This window comes from Caloenas nicobarica, chromosome 5 (assembly GCF_036013445.1).
Source record: "Caloenas nicobarica isolate bCalNic1 chromosome 5, bCalNic1.hap1, whole genome shotgun sequence".
NCBI lineage: Eukaryota > Metazoa > Chordata > Aves > Columbiformes > Columbidae > Caloenas > Caloenas nicobarica.
In genome coordinates, this window is record NC_088249.1 from 41,681,282 (window position 1) to 41,698,474 (window position 17,193).

Below are 17,193 nucleotides of genomic sequence, written 5' to 3' on the forward strand. Positions count from 1 at the left end.
AGGGAAGTCCCGCCCCGCCGGCTCCCGGTGCGCGGGCGGGGGCGTGTCGCGGCCGGCGGCGGCTCCGCCTGCTCGGCAGCGGGGCACTGACAGCTGCCCCGAGCGGGCACCCGGCGCGGCGCTCCCATCCGCGGCCGGCGGCTCGCTCCCCGCCGCGGCCCCGCCGCCCCATGGACCGCCGCCGCCGGGGGGCGGGCGGGAGCGTGCCGCGGCAGTGAGCCCGGCCGGCGCAGTGCGGGGGGCGGCCGAGCCCCCGCGCCGCGGGCACCATGGACAGTATCCTGGAGCCCTTCCCCGCCGAGCGGCTCTTCCCCGCCGCCGGCACCGGCTTCCTCGACCTCGGCGACTTTAGCGACGCGGACTTCCTCAGCAATGTGGTAAGGGACCGCCGGCAGCTCCCCGGCGGGGCGGCCCCGGACGGGCGGCCGCAGCCCCGTCAGCGGGGACGGGACGCGCCGGCGGGCTCGCCGCGGCCCCCGCTGCCCCTCAACTGCCCTGGGGCTGCGTGTGCCGGGGTCCTGCCCCTGAGCACTGAGTGCCCCGGGGGTGCGGGTACCCGGGTGCCCCTCGCCGCACACGGGCAGCGTTCCCCGGGACCGGCCCTGCTGCACCCCGAGGAGACACTGCCGAAGAATCACAGTTTTTTCTTACAATGCGCTTTTTTGAGACCCATGGCTGTCCCAGGCGGGGAGTGCACAACCTGCCGTGGCTCAGCTCAGGCAGCACCGGGAGCACGACCGGGTGCCGTCGGGAGGGAGACCTTTGGGCTCAGCGCCTGCGCTCTCGTTGGCTTGTAACTTTTCCTCGGAGTGGCATTTGGGAGATGAAGCATCTCCTACTTAGCATTAAGGCTGGGCTGATTTACTTTGGAAAGAAGGGTGAGAGGGAAGAGTGACTTGGGAGGAAAATGTGTTGCCAGTCCCAAGAAACCAAAGGGGCATTGTTCACCTCTAGGGAAACTACCCAGCCTCTCCGAGGAGTCATGCGAGTCCCGAGTCCAGCAGCTATCCTGAGCAGTGCGCACAGGCTCTTTGCTGTCCTGCCTGAGCTTTCTGTGGGAGTTTGTGCTGCGAAACCTGCAGCCTCCCTGCCAGGGAGGACCCAGCCCTGAGGCCGAAGGGGGAAGGGCCCCACCTCAGAGGTGGTTTGGGGCGAGGGCATCATCCGATGCTGGGCAGCAAGGCACTGCCTGCACTCAAGGCTCCACCAGCCTCTGAGTGGCTGCAGCCACGGGTGAGCGTGCCTGCCCCAGACAGAGAGATTTTAGCCACAGTTTGTTGCTCCCCTGTCACCCTACTGGCACCTCCCACATTCCTGGTGTAGCACTGTGAGGGTCTCCCTTGCAATGGGAGCAGTGTAGATGCCAGCATCATGACACAGAAGCAGGGGACAGGGAGAGGACGGCTGTAGCCATTAAATATCTGATTAATCCACTTGTGCTGTGTTACACAGAAGATATCTAAAGCCTTTTATGCCGCCTCCCTTGTGGAGGAGACAGTAGAGATGCAGAATTTGCATAAATGTTACGTGCATCACGCCTAGTGTGTGGAGACACACTGGGTCTGGGAAAGAGATTATGCAGGCAGCCCCATCTCTCATGAATATCACCAGCTCCTAATTTCCAAGACACTATCGTGCCTGGTGGACTGACTGTGGTCTGGCTCTACGGGAGGCAGCAGAGTCCCACTGTGCTCAGACAGACCTTCCAATGGCACACTAGCCCGAGACTGAGCACTCGCTCGCACTGCAAGGCCTTGCCTGCTCATATCTGAGAGACCTGTTGCTAGGAGTTTTGTGCTTTCCCTAATTCCCTATATGTCCAGTGTGGATGAAGCCGTGCTGATACTAAGTGTTTTATGCCAAGAGTGTTTACTCCCTTACCAAAGTGAAAATAGTATGTATTGGCAGCAGCCCTTTTACCTAGGTGTGATACGGGCTGCAGTCACAAGTCAGGGAATCTCTAACCAATGTAGGTGGTACCTCTTTATAGCTTAAATACAACTCCTGCCTGCAAGCAGACCCTATGAAAAACCAGCTTTTGTGTAAGAGTGCCATCTGGTGCCACTTGCCAGGACGGTGTGTTTAAAGTGAGCAGTGGCCGTGTGCAGGCTGGCTCCATCCCACCTCATTTAAATTTGCGTTTCTGCTTGGAAAGCTGCTTCTCAAAGCAGCCTCCCCTTGCCTTCATGTTAACTAGGTTGCAGTGACTCAGGCATCGCTGTACTCAGCTTTCAGATAGAAAAAGAAATGCTTTTGTGAATTTTTTTCCGAACTGTGAGCACCACAAACTTCTGCTGGAATGTGAGAGTTGAGCTGATATCTTCTCTTCCTGCAGATGATAAATATAAGAGATTCTGTAGCCACGTCTTGCCTACCAAATCTGCTGGTGATACAAGAGCCAGGACATAATACATCACCCCCTTTGTTCTCACTCTGCATGACAACATGGGGGAAGGAATACACTTACATTTTCTTACTAAATCCAGCAAATCTCCTGGGATCTTGAGATGTGTTGAGAAGTTCTTTTTACATAGAACTGTGCAAAGCACCACCGTGCACAATAGCTCGCAAATTTGCCAGTGCCTTTGCTTCAAAGATGGGCAAACTTTTCCAGATATTGTTCAGCAAGCATTTTTCTTAGAGCAGGCCAGGAATTTTGGCCATAAAATGCCAGTATGAAACTTTTCCTGAGGATGATTTCTTCAGAAAGGAAGCAGAAAGAAAAGATGGATGAACCTTACTGCAGAGCCTGCGCTCCTTTGGGGCAAGAATTACGTGTCTCTACTCTCCATTCCTGAACCTTTGGCACTCCTTATGAGTCATCTCGGTCTTTAAAAAAATGGTTCTCTGTATTGCTCATCTAAAGTTGTGACAAAGAAGTAATGAAGGCACATCTGTAGATGCATCCTCAAAAAGGTCTGTGTGCTTGAAACAGGAAAAAAAATAATTTGAATAAGTGTGGGGGCTGCCATTCAGAGGGACCTAACCAGGTTGGAGGAATGGGTCAGCAGAAAGCTCATAAAATTTAGCAAAGACAAATAGCGATTCTTGCCCCTGCGATGGGTGGACTGGCCCATCAGCGTCATGAGGTAATGGTGTGCCCCAGTAGCAGAAGCAGCAAGCAGCTAGCAACAGGAGAGCAGCGGTAGCTAGACAGAGGGATGTGATTATCCCTCTTTTCTTGACAATCATAAAACTGTGCCTGAAATACAGTGTCCAGTTTTGGACAGCCTGGTACCAGAAAGACATTGATAAATCCGACTGCGTGGCGGGGATGGTCACCAAGATACCTGAGGCTGGAGATCTTCTCTTGTGAAGAGAGGCTGAGGGAGCTGGGCTTGCTCAGCTGGAGGAGGGGCGGTCCAGGGGACCCAGCAGCAGCCTGCCTGCACTGGTGAGGAAGCTACTGGGAAGATGGAGCCAGACTGTTTCCTTAAGTGCATGGCAGGAGGATGAGTGATCATAAATTGGAACAGGGAAGGTTTAGACTGGGTATAAGGAAACAATTTCTCACTCTGAGGACAACTGAGAATGGATGGGGCTGCCCAGGGACACTACGAAAACTCCTTCCTTTGGTGAGTGTCACGAGGATGGAGCGAGGCTCTTCTCGGTGACAACCAATGATAAGACAAGGGGCAGTGGGTATAAACTGAAACACGGGAGGTTCCACTTAAATATGAGAAGAAACTTCTTCACAGTGAGCATGACAGAGCACTGGAACAGGCTGCCCAGGGAGGTAGTGGAGTCTCCTTCTCTGGAGACATTCAAAACCCGCCTGGACGCCTTCCCGTGTAACCTCATCTAGGTGTTCCTGCTCTGGCAGGGGGATTGGACTAGATGATCTTTTGAGGTCCCTTCCAATCCCTGACATTCTGTGATTCTGTGAACCTGGTCTGCATTTAGTGTTGGCCCTGCTCTGAGCAGGGGTCAGATTAGAGACCTCCTGAGTTCCCACTCACCCTGCATGAGTCTGTGATTATATGATGGTGTGTGGTTTTGGTTTTGTTTAGTTTGTTTGTTTGTTGTTTTTGTTTTGTTTTAAAATGTAAATCTTAAGGAGAGTGGTGTCTGCTTGGTACTTGGAAGGGAAATCTCCAAGGGACACAAAATCTTTCTTTTATTCACTTATCTTCTGCTAACCAGGCTTATATACAATGACCACTAACAGCACTATCAGTCTCCTTTGCTCAGGAGGCAACCTACTGCTTTTGAACTTAGGCAACTTTGCTCATCTTTTCCTGCCAGAAGGACCTACTATAAATGAAGCTAATGAAGCTTCATGCAGTGCCTGCTTATCAATTTCACCTGTTTGTCTCCTGTCCAGCCCAGCATTTCTGGTCATTCAGTGAGCACCCATCAATTCATTTACAGTCTATTACAGCTGCACTCAGAGAGCTCATACTTTCAGCTTTTATCAGTGCTGTGAAATTCTTCAAAAGCCTTTTGAGTCAAATTCACCACTGTGCTTCACTGGGTTTGTGCCACTCTGGTGTCAGAATGAAGCCAGAATAAACCAGCCAAACAGGAGGCATGTGTTTCTTTTTAACCTAATATCCCAGTGGGTTTGTTTCTTCCCTATGTTTTGTATTTTATAGTATGAAAAATACTTTCAAAGATGACTTTGAGTGTTCATGTCAACACAGCTCTATTTTGACCCCATGCTTTTCAAAGCATATTCTTTACCTCCTTCTAAAAGGGAAATATCAAGGCAAAAAAAAACAGTCTACAAGCTAGTCAAGGTCTCCACTGTTAGAAGTTGCAAAATGGCAATTCAGGCTGTCTCAGTGGTGTTCATGCAGCTCCTTTGGGGAATGCATGGTAAGGCACTCTTTCGCTGTGTGATGCTGTATGCCTGGGCACTGTGACACGCGACACCTTCTGGAGCCTGCTAGGAGCCAGCAGAATGGGAGAAGAACTGCATGTCCCTGTGGGTTGCTCCTTGAGTGCAAACGAAGTTGTGTGCCTACCGTGTACTCTTTCCTTTAATGTTGTTCCCGCCTGCAGAAATGAAGTAGCAGGACTGTACATAGTGAGCAGGCTGAGGGTGGTGCTGGTGCAGCTTGTAAGGGGAACATCCCCTGGAGACAAGGAGAGGCTATTCACCATGGAAGACCGTTGCTCTTGCAAGAAGCCTTTACACACTTCTATTCCTCTTATGCCTACTATAAGGACATAAATAGCACTTAAGTGGTGCTTAGGTCTTGGACTGACCTTTGGTCTGAGTGAGCTTCATGATGTGTAAGCTCTCTCCCACCATCTCTCCACACAGTGAAGAAGAGCTCAGGCAGATTTGGTCATCCACTTCTCATCCTTTCCAGTTGCTCTGCTGTAATGGGAGGCTGGGTCTCTGGGCCTGGTGGTAATCCCTTGTGGAGACACACACAGAAAGCGTTTTGGCCCTCTGTTCCTATGCCTGGTTGAATTTGGTCAGTTACACATCCCTGGTTAGTCAGCCAAGTACTGGGCAAGGCAAGACTATTTAATTTAAATTTTGCTTGGTACTTGCCAGTCAGAGATTCCTGTGGGATCTGGGGTACAGATACAGAGAGACCTGGTGGGGCCATCAGACCTGGCCTGATTGAAATGAATCCTAAAATAATAGTTCCTAGTTTTTCCCATTTCACTAGTCTATTTGGATCCATCTTGTGGTTCCTTCATTTCATGTCCATGCTGCTCCTTATTGCCTCATAGTGGGACTTACACCTGCAGAAGTGCTAGTAGCAGGATGAAACCAGAGCTGAACACAGCAGTTCATGGGTCCTTGAGCCTACAGCATCATCACCGCAGGGTCATCACCAGGAAACATATTTCCATTTTGGTAACAAAGAGGAAGAGAGACTTGAACTTCATTTGGAAGTCTCCAGGTCAATACTTTCTCCACAGAGAGTGGGGAGCATTTATGTGTCCCTCCTAGCTGCCAAGACAATGAGAAATGTTTGGGATACTCTTCCTAAATGAAAATGTTCATCTGTTGGACAACTGCCTGCATGTGCTGGGGATCCACTGGCCTAAACACTCACCTCAGCCAAAGTGGGAGAACCCTCTAACTGCGCTGGTAGGCCAGAGCTAGGGGAGAGGTTGCAACTCAGAGCAGGAGTGCAGGAAGGCACGTGTCCAAAACAGAGTTAAACACTGGAAACACAGCCATCGTCTTGGTGGAGAGCAGCAGGAAGGACTTTGGTGAAGTGCTTGCAGGGTAAACAAAGGGAGGGTTTGGCAGGGGGTGGAAGCACATCTGTGCATACAGTCCACTCCCACTTGAGGGAGGGTGTCAGCAGCACCAGCTGGGAGATGCTGGAGTCATATACAGCTCAGGCCATGTCTGCCAGGTGACTGCCATCCCCTCTGACATAAGGCAGTCATTCAATGCCACCAGCGCATTTAGAGAGGAGAAAACCTAGGGGTCTCATCTGTACAGACCAGGCTGTAGAAAGCTTCTGAGACTGTTCCATTGGACCTCCTCCTAGTACCAGTACGAGTGCCTAAGCATGGTGTCTGGTGGCTTCTGAATCCCATCTCATCTGGTGCTGCTCTGATCTCACTGAAGCCTGGGATGGAGCTGTCTCTGGTAGAGAGGGGAATCTGGAAAGAAGAGTGTTTTCTGAAGCAGCCCCTTAAAGGGAAATTTTAGAAGCAGGGATTTCATAGCCACAGGTGCAGCCTCACTATTCAAAATGTGGCCAGGCTGACACCTCTGCAATGTACTCCTGTTTTTCCTCTGAGAATGGTCTACTCCTGGGCTGACTCCTTTTTTTTTCTCAGCACTTCCCTGTAGGTTTTCAGATGGTAGTATTCAATTAGCGTTTAGTATATTACTTATTTACTACTTTAAAAATTCTCAGTGTTAAAGGAAGCAAACAAAAGCTCTTCACTCTCTGGAGTTGTTTCTGTGACAACCACATGGCAGGTCCTCTTCTCTTAGCCACAGATAGCATGGTGCTTGATATGAAGATCTGATTCTCAAGACTGACTTGTACCAGTGCATTTTAGGGAAGAGATGAGTCCTGTGCGTCATTGTCCTGTTGTGAAGAGTCCACTGCAGGAAACCAAATGGGACACAAAAGCCAGCTGGTGACTCTCCTTGCTGCAGAGTTATAGGGGAACGTTTAGGGCACCAGGGATGAAGTGGACCATTACAGCTCGACTAAGAAATGGCCAGGAGCTGTCTCCTGGGCTGATTTGGCTGAGAGATTTCCCAGGGAAATGCCAGGTCTGTGCTGCAAGGTCAAGTGCAGTCACCAAGGCTTCACAGTCAACCTTGTGGCCAATATTGTTCTTCAGGAGAGATGTCTTTTAGAAGAGCCGGGTGTGTTAGCCATCACTCCTAGGCCAATCTCAGTCATCAGGATTACTACATCCTACTGATCCCAGCTTTCTGCTGGAGAATGTATTTATCCTCCTTTACACATCTGAACTGCTGGGACTTCCTGCCTCCACATGGGAGATGAGAAGTGAGAGCAAGGGTGGGAACAAGGCTGTGTTTTTCAACTGACCCCCATGCTAGCACCAGGGCTGTTCTGCTGCAGACGGTGACTTCTGAGCATGCAACTTTAATGTCGTTTGGTACCCTCTGGCTGAAATAATTGATTGTGTTTTCAGCCTGGCAATACTTTTACTCACTCTTTCCTGTCTTTGGAGCTCAACTTGTGTTATGACTTGTTAGGTGTTTTCTTGGGTTGGTGCCTGCATGTTTTGCATCGTACCTCAGAGCAGAAATAGCTGAAAGGGTGTGAGGAGCTGACGGCATGGCCAGAGCAGCAGGGGACTGCAGGTAGTGTGCTGAAAGGCAAGCTGTGTCTTTCGACCCAGTTGCTCCCTACATGTCTGCCATGCAGTGTTTACATCTGTCCAACTTATTCCCAGCTGCTCAAGAAAACAATTTTTTTTTTGCTTCTGCTTTTCTGTAGGGTCACATCATTTAAGGTTTTCCTTTCCTGGAGTCTCCTGAGCTGACCTGAACACCCCAGCCTTCCCCTCTCACCCATCCCTTTCTGACTTCTTTACCCACCCTGTGTTTTCTTTCTTTGCATCTCTCCTTTTACTTCTATTTTCTCAAAACTCTCCAAAGCTGTCTGCCTTTGAAATCATGTGAAGCTGCTCTGGTCTGGTCAGTGTCTGAGTGATAGATGCTTGACACTGATCTTGACATGTTGTTGTGCCAGAACAAACATGAAGGTTGGAACTACAGATATCCACACACTCCTTCACTCCTTTCTTTCTCTTCCTATTTTTTCTTCTCAGTTTCTAAGATTGCAGAAATCCCTTGTACAGGATGGAAGCAATGTGCATGGCTATCCTCCCTGAAACTAGTATGTATTATAATTTAAACCAGTGCTGGGGTAATTAGTCCCATCTTTAGGGCTCAAAGGTGATGCCTTATGCAAGGTCATTCATTATGATTGCTGTCCAGCTTGTTGCAGAGAAAACTCACCCTTGACTACCTCAGCAAAGTTGCTTTTGGCTTCTTTACACTGTGACTTTGTCTTGATTAGGAAAAATGTTCGTTCAGTTCAGTCTGGCTGACCCAAATAGCAAAGCCTGCTCAAAATGCAGTTAACATTTTTCCTAGAATAGATGCAACGTAATGTGTTCAGCTCAGCAACCTGTGTCAGGAGTTCCCCTGCAACAGGATGTCAGGGCTCCCTTGGGAGGAACCTGGCAACTGAGGCTGGAGAAGAAATACAGCTTGGGCCTGACACCAAGCACGTTACACAGGAGGGAGCTGGGTACAACATTGGTTTTGGACACTCAGATTGGATTGTCAGCATCCCTCCTGCAGGTTAACTTCCTTAGATGGATCGCCAAAGAATTCCCCACGACACTGTCATGGAGACACTGCCTTCTCCTCTCGATGCCATGGCATGTCCAGGTGGGTGCACTGCAGCTCAAGAATAACATCTCTCCTGGCTGAGGTGCAAACTTGCTCCCGGCTCTGCAGTATTTGCAGCCCTCCCTCTCCTGGGAGGAGAACTTTTCCCTCCAGAAGGAGTAGCTGAGGCAGAGTGAGACCAGGATGAAGAAGTGGACCGAGGTCCAGAGCCTCGATATTTAACCGTTGCATGTCAGAGCAGCTTGATGTTAAATGAGCCCTGTAAATTCATGACAGTTTGAAGGAAGGAGCTGGGCAGGTGCTTTTGGCTGAGCTTGCTGCTGCCCCAGAGGAGGGACTGCAAGACAGGCAGCTCGGGGAGGAGGAAGCCAGCTCTGACATCTGTAAAGACTGTTGATGGAAGGTTTCTTTCAAAGCCTTTTCAGTCTCTCTATCTGAGAGCTCTTTGCCCAGGGAGTGCTGGAAATCTGGCTCTTCTTTCCAAGCAAATGTGGCAGACTCTGAGAGTTGATGAGGTGCTGTTGAGCCACAAATATTGAATTGCCAGACGAATGATGCTGGGTTTGTTTTTGTTGTGTTTTTTCTCTCCTTATGGACAGTGGTGCAGTGAGGTTGTCGGGAATGGGAGAACTGTATTTTAGTCCCAGCTCTGCCGGTTACTTAGTGTGTAATCTTCAGGGTGTCACTTGCAACAATGCAGCTTCTGCTGTCTATTGAAATAGTGCACATCCTTATTCTTACTGGCATGGGGAAGTGCAATCAATGGGTGAAGCGGATCAATGAAAATTTAGGCTGGGGCAGGGGGTTTGCTAGCAGATACCTGCCAGGAAAGGTCCACAGGAGCTATTACTTTGCTTCCCCAGTCTCTTTGAAATACTTTGCAGCTATAGATGGTATTTGCAAAGTTTTCAGTTTGGCAGGTCCACCCTCCACTGATGTCCCAGCTATCCTTTACCCTAGGGGACTGCATGTATCTGATTCTGACCTCAGACACTTCAAGTTAATCCAGAGTAATCTTTCTGTGTCAGTGTGAATAACTGCGTTGATCAGCACCAGGATTTAAACTGAAGTACTTGGCCCGTGGTGTTGCTGGCCTGACCTCTTTGGGCCTTTCTGAAACCAAACAATTTCTGCTTTATAAATCCAGTGAATGGGCTTTACTCATACCTCATCCTCCACTGCACAACCAGATCCCAGCTCAGTTGCAAAACCTAACTTCTCCCTGGGTTTGGTGCAACTTGCTGAGAGCACCCTGTTACATTTCTGTCCAAAATTGCTGCCTGGTCAGTGCTGTGCCGAGTTCCCAGGCTCCCAAAGTATGTCTCATCTGGTTTGTATCCGAGTCGGAGGTAACGAGCGGAAAGTACCACAGTGCCATCCACGGCTTTATCAGTCCCCTAGCAGGGCACTCAAGATCCATGAGTCCCTCCTACTGCTCAGCACATGGTTTTGTGCTTTCCCTTTCTCTTTCAAGGTGCCTTTTCACCACACTAAGTCTGTCTGCCTTGTTGTAAAGTTAGGATCACCATTGTCTACTGAGAAGCGAGATGCAAAAGTTGTTTTTCCATTCTCTGATGCCTCTCCCTGCTCCTCAGGGTTTGTCAAGTACAGTTGGCAGCAGTCCAGCAGCTGGATTAGCATTAAATAATGAGGGCCTGCAGCCCTTTTTCAGACCCGGCAAAGCACGCACCTTTCATTCTTTCCTTACATGTCTTCAAGCCCTGTTTTTATCACACTAGGAGAAAGCTGAGCTCTGGTCAATGCTGGGAACACAACAGAGGGTACTCCAGTCCTTTCTTTGTCGCTAATTAGTACCAAGGTGGTAGCCAGAAACTGCTAGCTTGAGAGCAAAACTGTTTTCTCCCTCCTCCAATAACTGCAGACATGGTGAGCAGTCAGTGGCAGCTGTAAGCAGCTGAGGCGAGCTGTAGCAGAGCAGGAGCAACGCTCATTTCTTAATTTTCCTGCATGCTTCAGGCTCCGGGGGAGCTGTCCTGGCAACCTCCTCATTTGTAGCCAGGGGCTGAGGTCCCAGGTGAGATGATGGCACACATTACTATGTCAACCCCAGCAGCTATGCAGTGCGGTGAGGTCACCCAGCAGCCTCAGTATCTACATATAAGTGCCAGAGACCCATTCCCAGACCAGGGCCCCGTCCACTGGTCTCAGATGCCTTTCTGATATTTGATGGAATTGGATTATGTAGAGTTGCCAGAGGATTTATTTATTTATTCTGGGAAAGAAAGAGGGAAAGAGGCCAGGAGGGATGGAGAATAGGGAAAGGAGGAGGGAAGGAGGCCAGGAGGGATGGAGAATAGGGAAAAGAGGAGGGAAGAAAAAGCAAAGACAAGAGAGAGGTAGGAGGTAGCTATGCAGTTAGCATTCCTGAGCCATCTGGACCTGTTGGCATGGCCCCAGCTGGACGGGCTCACAGGTTTATCCACACCATGATGTAATCTCCATCGTCCAGCGTTTGATTTTTCTCCTTGCACTGGCTGGCCTTGTATCTGGTGCATGTCTGGAGCGGGCATTTTGATTTCCTGTTGCTATTTGTGGACTTTTCCTGGCCAATCCTCAAGAGCAGCTCAGGCAGTTTGCATTCCTCAAGCTGAAGAAGCAATGCCACCCCGCCAGCATGGAGTGGAGGCCAGCCGCAGCCAGCCTGCCGGCCAGGGAACAACACCCCTGCACGGGGAGCCAGCTGTGGTTTGCACTGTGCTGTGGCTGGAGAGAGGGTGACACCTCTGCCTGGTGCTTGGGCCGCTGCAGCTGAGCTCAGGAGTCAGCTCAGCCTTCAACAGCAGCACAGAGAGGGCTGGTGAGACCCCCTCTTTCCTGCTCATGGGCTTCCCTGCCCTGCCAGGTCTTGCAGTAGAACGGGAGGAAGGAGAATTTTATTTGGCCCAAGACCTATTCCTCCCTTTGGTAGATGTGAGTAAAAAGCAATAATGCCAGCACCGGGGAACACCAGGGCTCTTGGCTGCCCTGTGAGGCAGGTGGGCTTCCCAGCACGTGGGAAGGGGAGCTGAGGAGGACCTGGTCTGACACTGCCAAGCACTCACTCTTGCTAGGGAAAGGCCTGTGATCTCCTCTCTTCCATCACTCAGTGCCACTTCCAAGTCTAATGGGAAGGATTCAGACTTGTGTTCCCTCCACGGTCTGTGGGAAACAGCCAGGCCCCACCAAGACCAGCCATCTCTTTTTTTTCTTGAGTCCTTCACAGCACATGAAATGAAGAGGGTTTGCACATGTCTCCATAAAAACACACTGTTTGAATGTCTTTAAGTTACAGGAGCCACGCAGGAGCAAAGTTGTCCTCTTCATTACATAAATTCAATTTGTGGAGGAGTAAACAGTAGAGCCATAGGTCCCCTCCTGCCTTCAGAAACAGATCAACTCCCGTGGTCCCACATGGCTGGAAAGGTCTGAGATGCCCAGAGGATGAAGGTGGGATTTCTCTACAGCATACCACTGCTGCAAGCAAACCTCAAATACAGTGACATGAGGGGCCTGCTTCAGAGTATGCCATTCCCTGCTCTGACTCAAGAGATGTGGGTAGCACTGTGATTAGCTATTAGGCAGCAGTTGGACATGAGCACACAGTAATCTCTCCCTCGTGATGCCTCATTCTGCTCACATGCCTTGCTTAGCTTTGTTTCCTCCAGGGGCTTGGGAACAGGAAAGCTGAGTGCAGTAACCCTCAGGGAGCAAAATTTTGTTTGGTGAAGAATACTGCTGCGTGGGTCAGAAGTTGTCCTGGTTGCACCTTGAGGGAGCAGGGCTCTACTTTCATAATACTCCAGGGACAGTCTGTCCACCAGGGATGGACTCACTGGAGCCACAGAGCTGAGCTTTTCCACCCAACTCAGCTCTGCTGAGCAAGAGAGTAGCTGAGAAAAATGATGGCCTCTTTATAAAGCAACTGGCAAAACTCTTGCATCTCTCCTGGGAGCAGGCCAGGGATTCTGAGTCACTGCTTAAGTGGGTTGCAGCCAAAGTAGTCTTACCCAAGACATTAAGTGAGAGAGGAGAGATCCACCCAGGAGTGCCAGCAGAAAAAGAAACAGTCATGACCATAATTAATAATATAATGATGAAAAGATTCAGAAACAGACTGCCCACTCCAAAAATAAAGTTTGAGGACAATTCAAATGCTGTACAGAAAAAAGAAGAGAGGAAAAGAGTTGAGAAAGACCGCCAAAGCCTGCATGTCAGCTGCAATGCATGGAGTCCCATCCAGCTGGCCTGGGTTCAGAGAGCTCCTATTGTCCAACAGCATTTCCAAGACACCATTCAAAACTTTCAGAAAATGAACCCAAGATGCAGGGTGAGATTTATCACACAATAAAGGCAAGCCAGATGTGTGCACCCTTTCAGAGAGAGGAGATGGGAGAAAGGTAATGGAGGAGCAAACAGGGGAGAACCAGGCAGCAGAGGCATGAGGGAGGAGGGTGGCAGAGAAGGTCTGGTGCTGTGAGCATCCAGGCAGGAAATGGGGCTGGGTTCATCTGTGCTGGGACACACACCGGACACTTGGGAAGGATTTCATATATACAGAGAACTCCATACTTAGGAAAAGTCATTCAGCATCAGGATTACGGGACAGAAGGGGAAGATGTCACTGATGCTTTTTTCTCTTTTGTTGCATCTAAAACCATGATAGATATTGAGAGGTTATTGTTGCTTCTGGTCTGGGATTATATACCCACATGATAAGACCAGGTCTGAAAGGATGCCCAGAAGCCAAACCACTGTAGATTTTATCTTGATTTCCTAGGGCTTGCACAGCCTTCGTTATTACTTTGTAGCTCTGGCCACCATGGCAGGGCTGTAACTTCTTTTGCCAGAGGAATTGCTCACTTCCACCTGTGATTTGATTATGCTAAAATCTAGCAATTAATTATACAGAAAGATGATTTAATCTTTGAATCTGCTGCTAACGTGGTGTTACATGACCATAATTTGCCATCATTAAAAAGCCCTCAAGTTCTCCTTGCCTGCAAAGAGACCAGTGTTGTTTCTGCTGTCTGCAGAATAACCTGGTATGGTGGCCATGCCTTACCACACTCCACAGATTAAAAGGTCACTGGGTTTTGTTCTCAGAAAGGCATCTGGTAGTAAGGACTTGTTCATCTAAGAGCAAAAAGCCTGAGAAAACACTTCGGAGGCTTAAGATAGAGTCCCTCTTTGCAATGACTCAGAGGTTTGGTGACTGTAGTTAGCTTCTACAACAGTTTTGTTTTAGAAAGGGATGGATTTATCTGAAGCCTTTAAACTGAGATGAGATGTTTCTTTCTGTGAAGCTCAGTTGCAGACAATGAGTTTGAAGCAGGAGGCGTGGATATAGCTCCTGCACTCGGCTATGTAAGGAACCATATTTGATTACCAGACTGGTTCCTCCAGGCCCTAAAACCCATGAAGCCACCTATTGTCTCCTTGTGCCGCTCCAGGGATGCCCAGAGAATGGATTCCCAAACCCACCGGTTTCTGCAGACACTCCTCCAATGCTGGGGTGCAGATGCCTGCTCGATCTCAGACACAGGAGCTTTGAGGGCAGGATACCAGGGCATAATAGGTTTCCTGTCTTGAAAGGCACATGCAATCTTTTACTTCCCAGATGCTTCTGACTTTACTTGAGCACACGATCATTTCTACTTTTCACCAGCTACAAAGTACTCAGCTGCTGGGCCTTGTCATAGAGAAGTCTGGCTTGGAGAGGGGATAGCTGGAGAGCCAGGTGTTGGGAAAGGGTTTGCACAAGCTGCCTTTCTCCTTCAGCCTTGATTTTTATTCCATGGTTGAAGTGACTGCATTATCTCTGACCAGTCCTCATCTTCAGAAGCACAGGGCTTTGACCGCATGTTCACCAACATCGCACATTCTTTCTCCCCCGGGATGGTGTTAATCCAGGCTGCCCCAGTAGTGACGAATGGTCTGAGAGGCGCTGCTGCCCTTTGCAGGCTAGGAAGGATCTCCTCGTTCTCCAGAGACTCTGGTTTCTGCAGCTCCACCACTGAGGTGAAAACAATACCCTCAGCATTGGAGCTGAAGTTTAATTTCCTATCTGCTGCTTAGGGCACAGATTTTCCACTGGGATATTGGCAGCAGGTCAGAAATCTGCATTCCAAGCTGAATTGCTTTGAAAACAGTCCTGGTGTGGGACCTCATTCAGTCTCCTGGTTGCAAAACCCAGCTCTTGCCCAGCCTGGCCACTGAAGAGAGTCCCAGCTCTGGCTATCTCAAGATTTTGGGTGAAAATCCTTCACATCCTTGAGTCACAAATCAGCTGGTCCAGACTTAGTTGCTCTGTAATTGCCCTTACAAAGGCCTGAGGAATGAAAGCCACCAGTAATGTTTGGTATTAGCTGCATGCCTCAGCATTTGGACTTGAATGGAGTACAGCTATCTTCCTCTTCCAAGGCGGCTTTTCTTTATGGGTCTCTAGGGGCCTGCTATGGGACAAAATGTGAATTATCTCCCATTTTGCTCTCTGAGCACTAAAGAGAAACAGTTTCAATGAGACAAATGAAGCTGATTGTAAAGATAATACAGACCTTTCCTCCCTCTCTGGTTATCTCCCAAAGCAGATTTCCTCTGTCTCCCAGGGCACCTTTCTCATTGCTTAGATTGCTTTTCTTGCAAGAAGCAGAAAAAAGGCCCTGATGGCATGGGGGTGACAAGCTGTGTAAGAGCAGAACTCTGGTGGCTTCAACCCAGTATGGGCAGGGCCAGAAGCTTCCAAGAAAGATGGAAGAAATGGTGGAGAGGAATTTATTCCAGTTAATTTTGGTTATTGGATAAACTTTCCCGTTCCACTGACTAGTGACTGGTTTGAACAGTTGCACCTCTCTATTTTTAATTGTATCAAACTGTATTTCATGTCTTTTGGGGATAGTGTGAGCTCACTTCACTGCAGCATGGCAGTATAGTTCAGAGAGTCACGCAGAGTAAAGCAGTGTTTTCTTTCGGTTGCCCTGCCCACTGCCTTTCATTGCACCACATTTCCCTCTCCATCAAGGAGAATTTTTCCCTAAACTGTCCAGGCAGATGTCCCACACAGAATTAAATCCATGTGTGTTTTCCCAGGGTAGATTTTACCTCTAGATTTGCAGGGCTGGGCTGGAGCTGCACTTCTAGGTTGTGCAGGGGTGCCGCACACCAACAGGCATGGCTGCAGACACTCAGTTGTGTTCTGGCTGCTGTGCCTCTGTGGGACTGGGAAGGGATGGGTGTGTTTGGGCTCTGCAAAGGGCACGCCTGGGTGGAAGTGGGTTGGGGTTAACACAGCAGACAGGGCCTTCTCAAAGATGATGGATTATATTTTCACACATAACAAGATAAAGTTCACATTAACCTCCTCCCCCTGATGCTACAGCAGCTGGAAGACTCCTGGCCCCCTGGCATGGTGTGGAGTTAGGGTGTCTTTGAGAGCCCGCTGCAAACTCAGCTGAGGCTGCCAAGTTAACTCAAAGAGGTAAAGCAACAATTCAGACAAGATGGTAAAGACTTAGAGGGAGTTATGACGGTACAGTTTCTTTCTGTCAGAGCTGCTGCCTGTGTGAAGTCTCTGCCTGGAGACTGTGCTAACCTCAGCTTGGAAAGGGGCAAAGATGAGGAAGAGACCCCTGCCAGCTTGCCCAAGGGTACCTGCATTCCCATGGAGAACACCTCCCACACATGTCCGTTCGAACACAGCCCAGCTGCCACCATGATGGCTCAGAAATAAAGGCGGCTTTGTCTTGTAGCAAGCAGGTGTCTTCAGTTCTCTGAGCTCAAGAAAGGCCTTGAAGGACAAACTCTTTATTTACCTTTCATGGAGTCATAGAAATAGCGCCCAAATCTTCTGCCAAATGAGGGGTAAGAGCAGCTGATCTAAATGTTTTATCCTGACAGAGCTGTGTCCACTTCTCCGTATGGTTTAAGTCCTGCTCTAATTTTTTTTATCAGTCGACTGCAAGGGAGTTGTAAGCCAAAGGAAATTTGGGACATTCGTTGCACATGTAGCATACACGCAGCAAAAGCTCGCTGGAAAGCAGAGGCATTCCTCTGCATCCTCCAGGGTGCTGCTGCTGGGAGGAGAGGTGCTCCTGCTTCTGCAGACTCAGCAACTGTCGTGCAACAGGCAAATTGTACTGTAGCTGCTTTCCACCCCAGGGCCATTGGAGCCTGGTTTGCCCCAGGGGAGGCTGATGTGTTCCCCCTCCTCCCTAGCACACACATACCTGCTCTGCACTCTGGCATCTACAAGTGGTTCAAGGGTACACAGATGGCTACACCACTGTGGCTCTGCCCTACTGCACTCATTCCCCTCGATGCTCCCGGTTCCTCCCACATCACCACTGCCTGCACCATCCAAGTGTGGT

The 17,193-nt window shown here is 49.5% G+C and overlaps 1 protein-coding gene across 2 annotated transcripts in view; it reads left to right on the forward strand.

Annotated features, from left to right (window-relative positions):
* The first annotated feature begins 232 nt into the window (after positions 1-232).
* The window catches only part of CREB3L1 (cAMP responsive element binding protein 3 like 1), a 47,986-nt gene continuing 31,025 nt past the window's right edge, over positions 233-17,193 (forward strand). For both annotated transcript variants that reach the window (XM_065635712.1, XM_065635713.1), the window contains exon 1: positions 233-377. In XM_065635712.1, the coding sequence (XP_065491784.1) occupies positions 270-377 (108 nt within the window). In that variant the 5' untranslated portion in view covers positions 233-269. The remainder of the gene's footprint in view (positions 378-17,193) is intronic.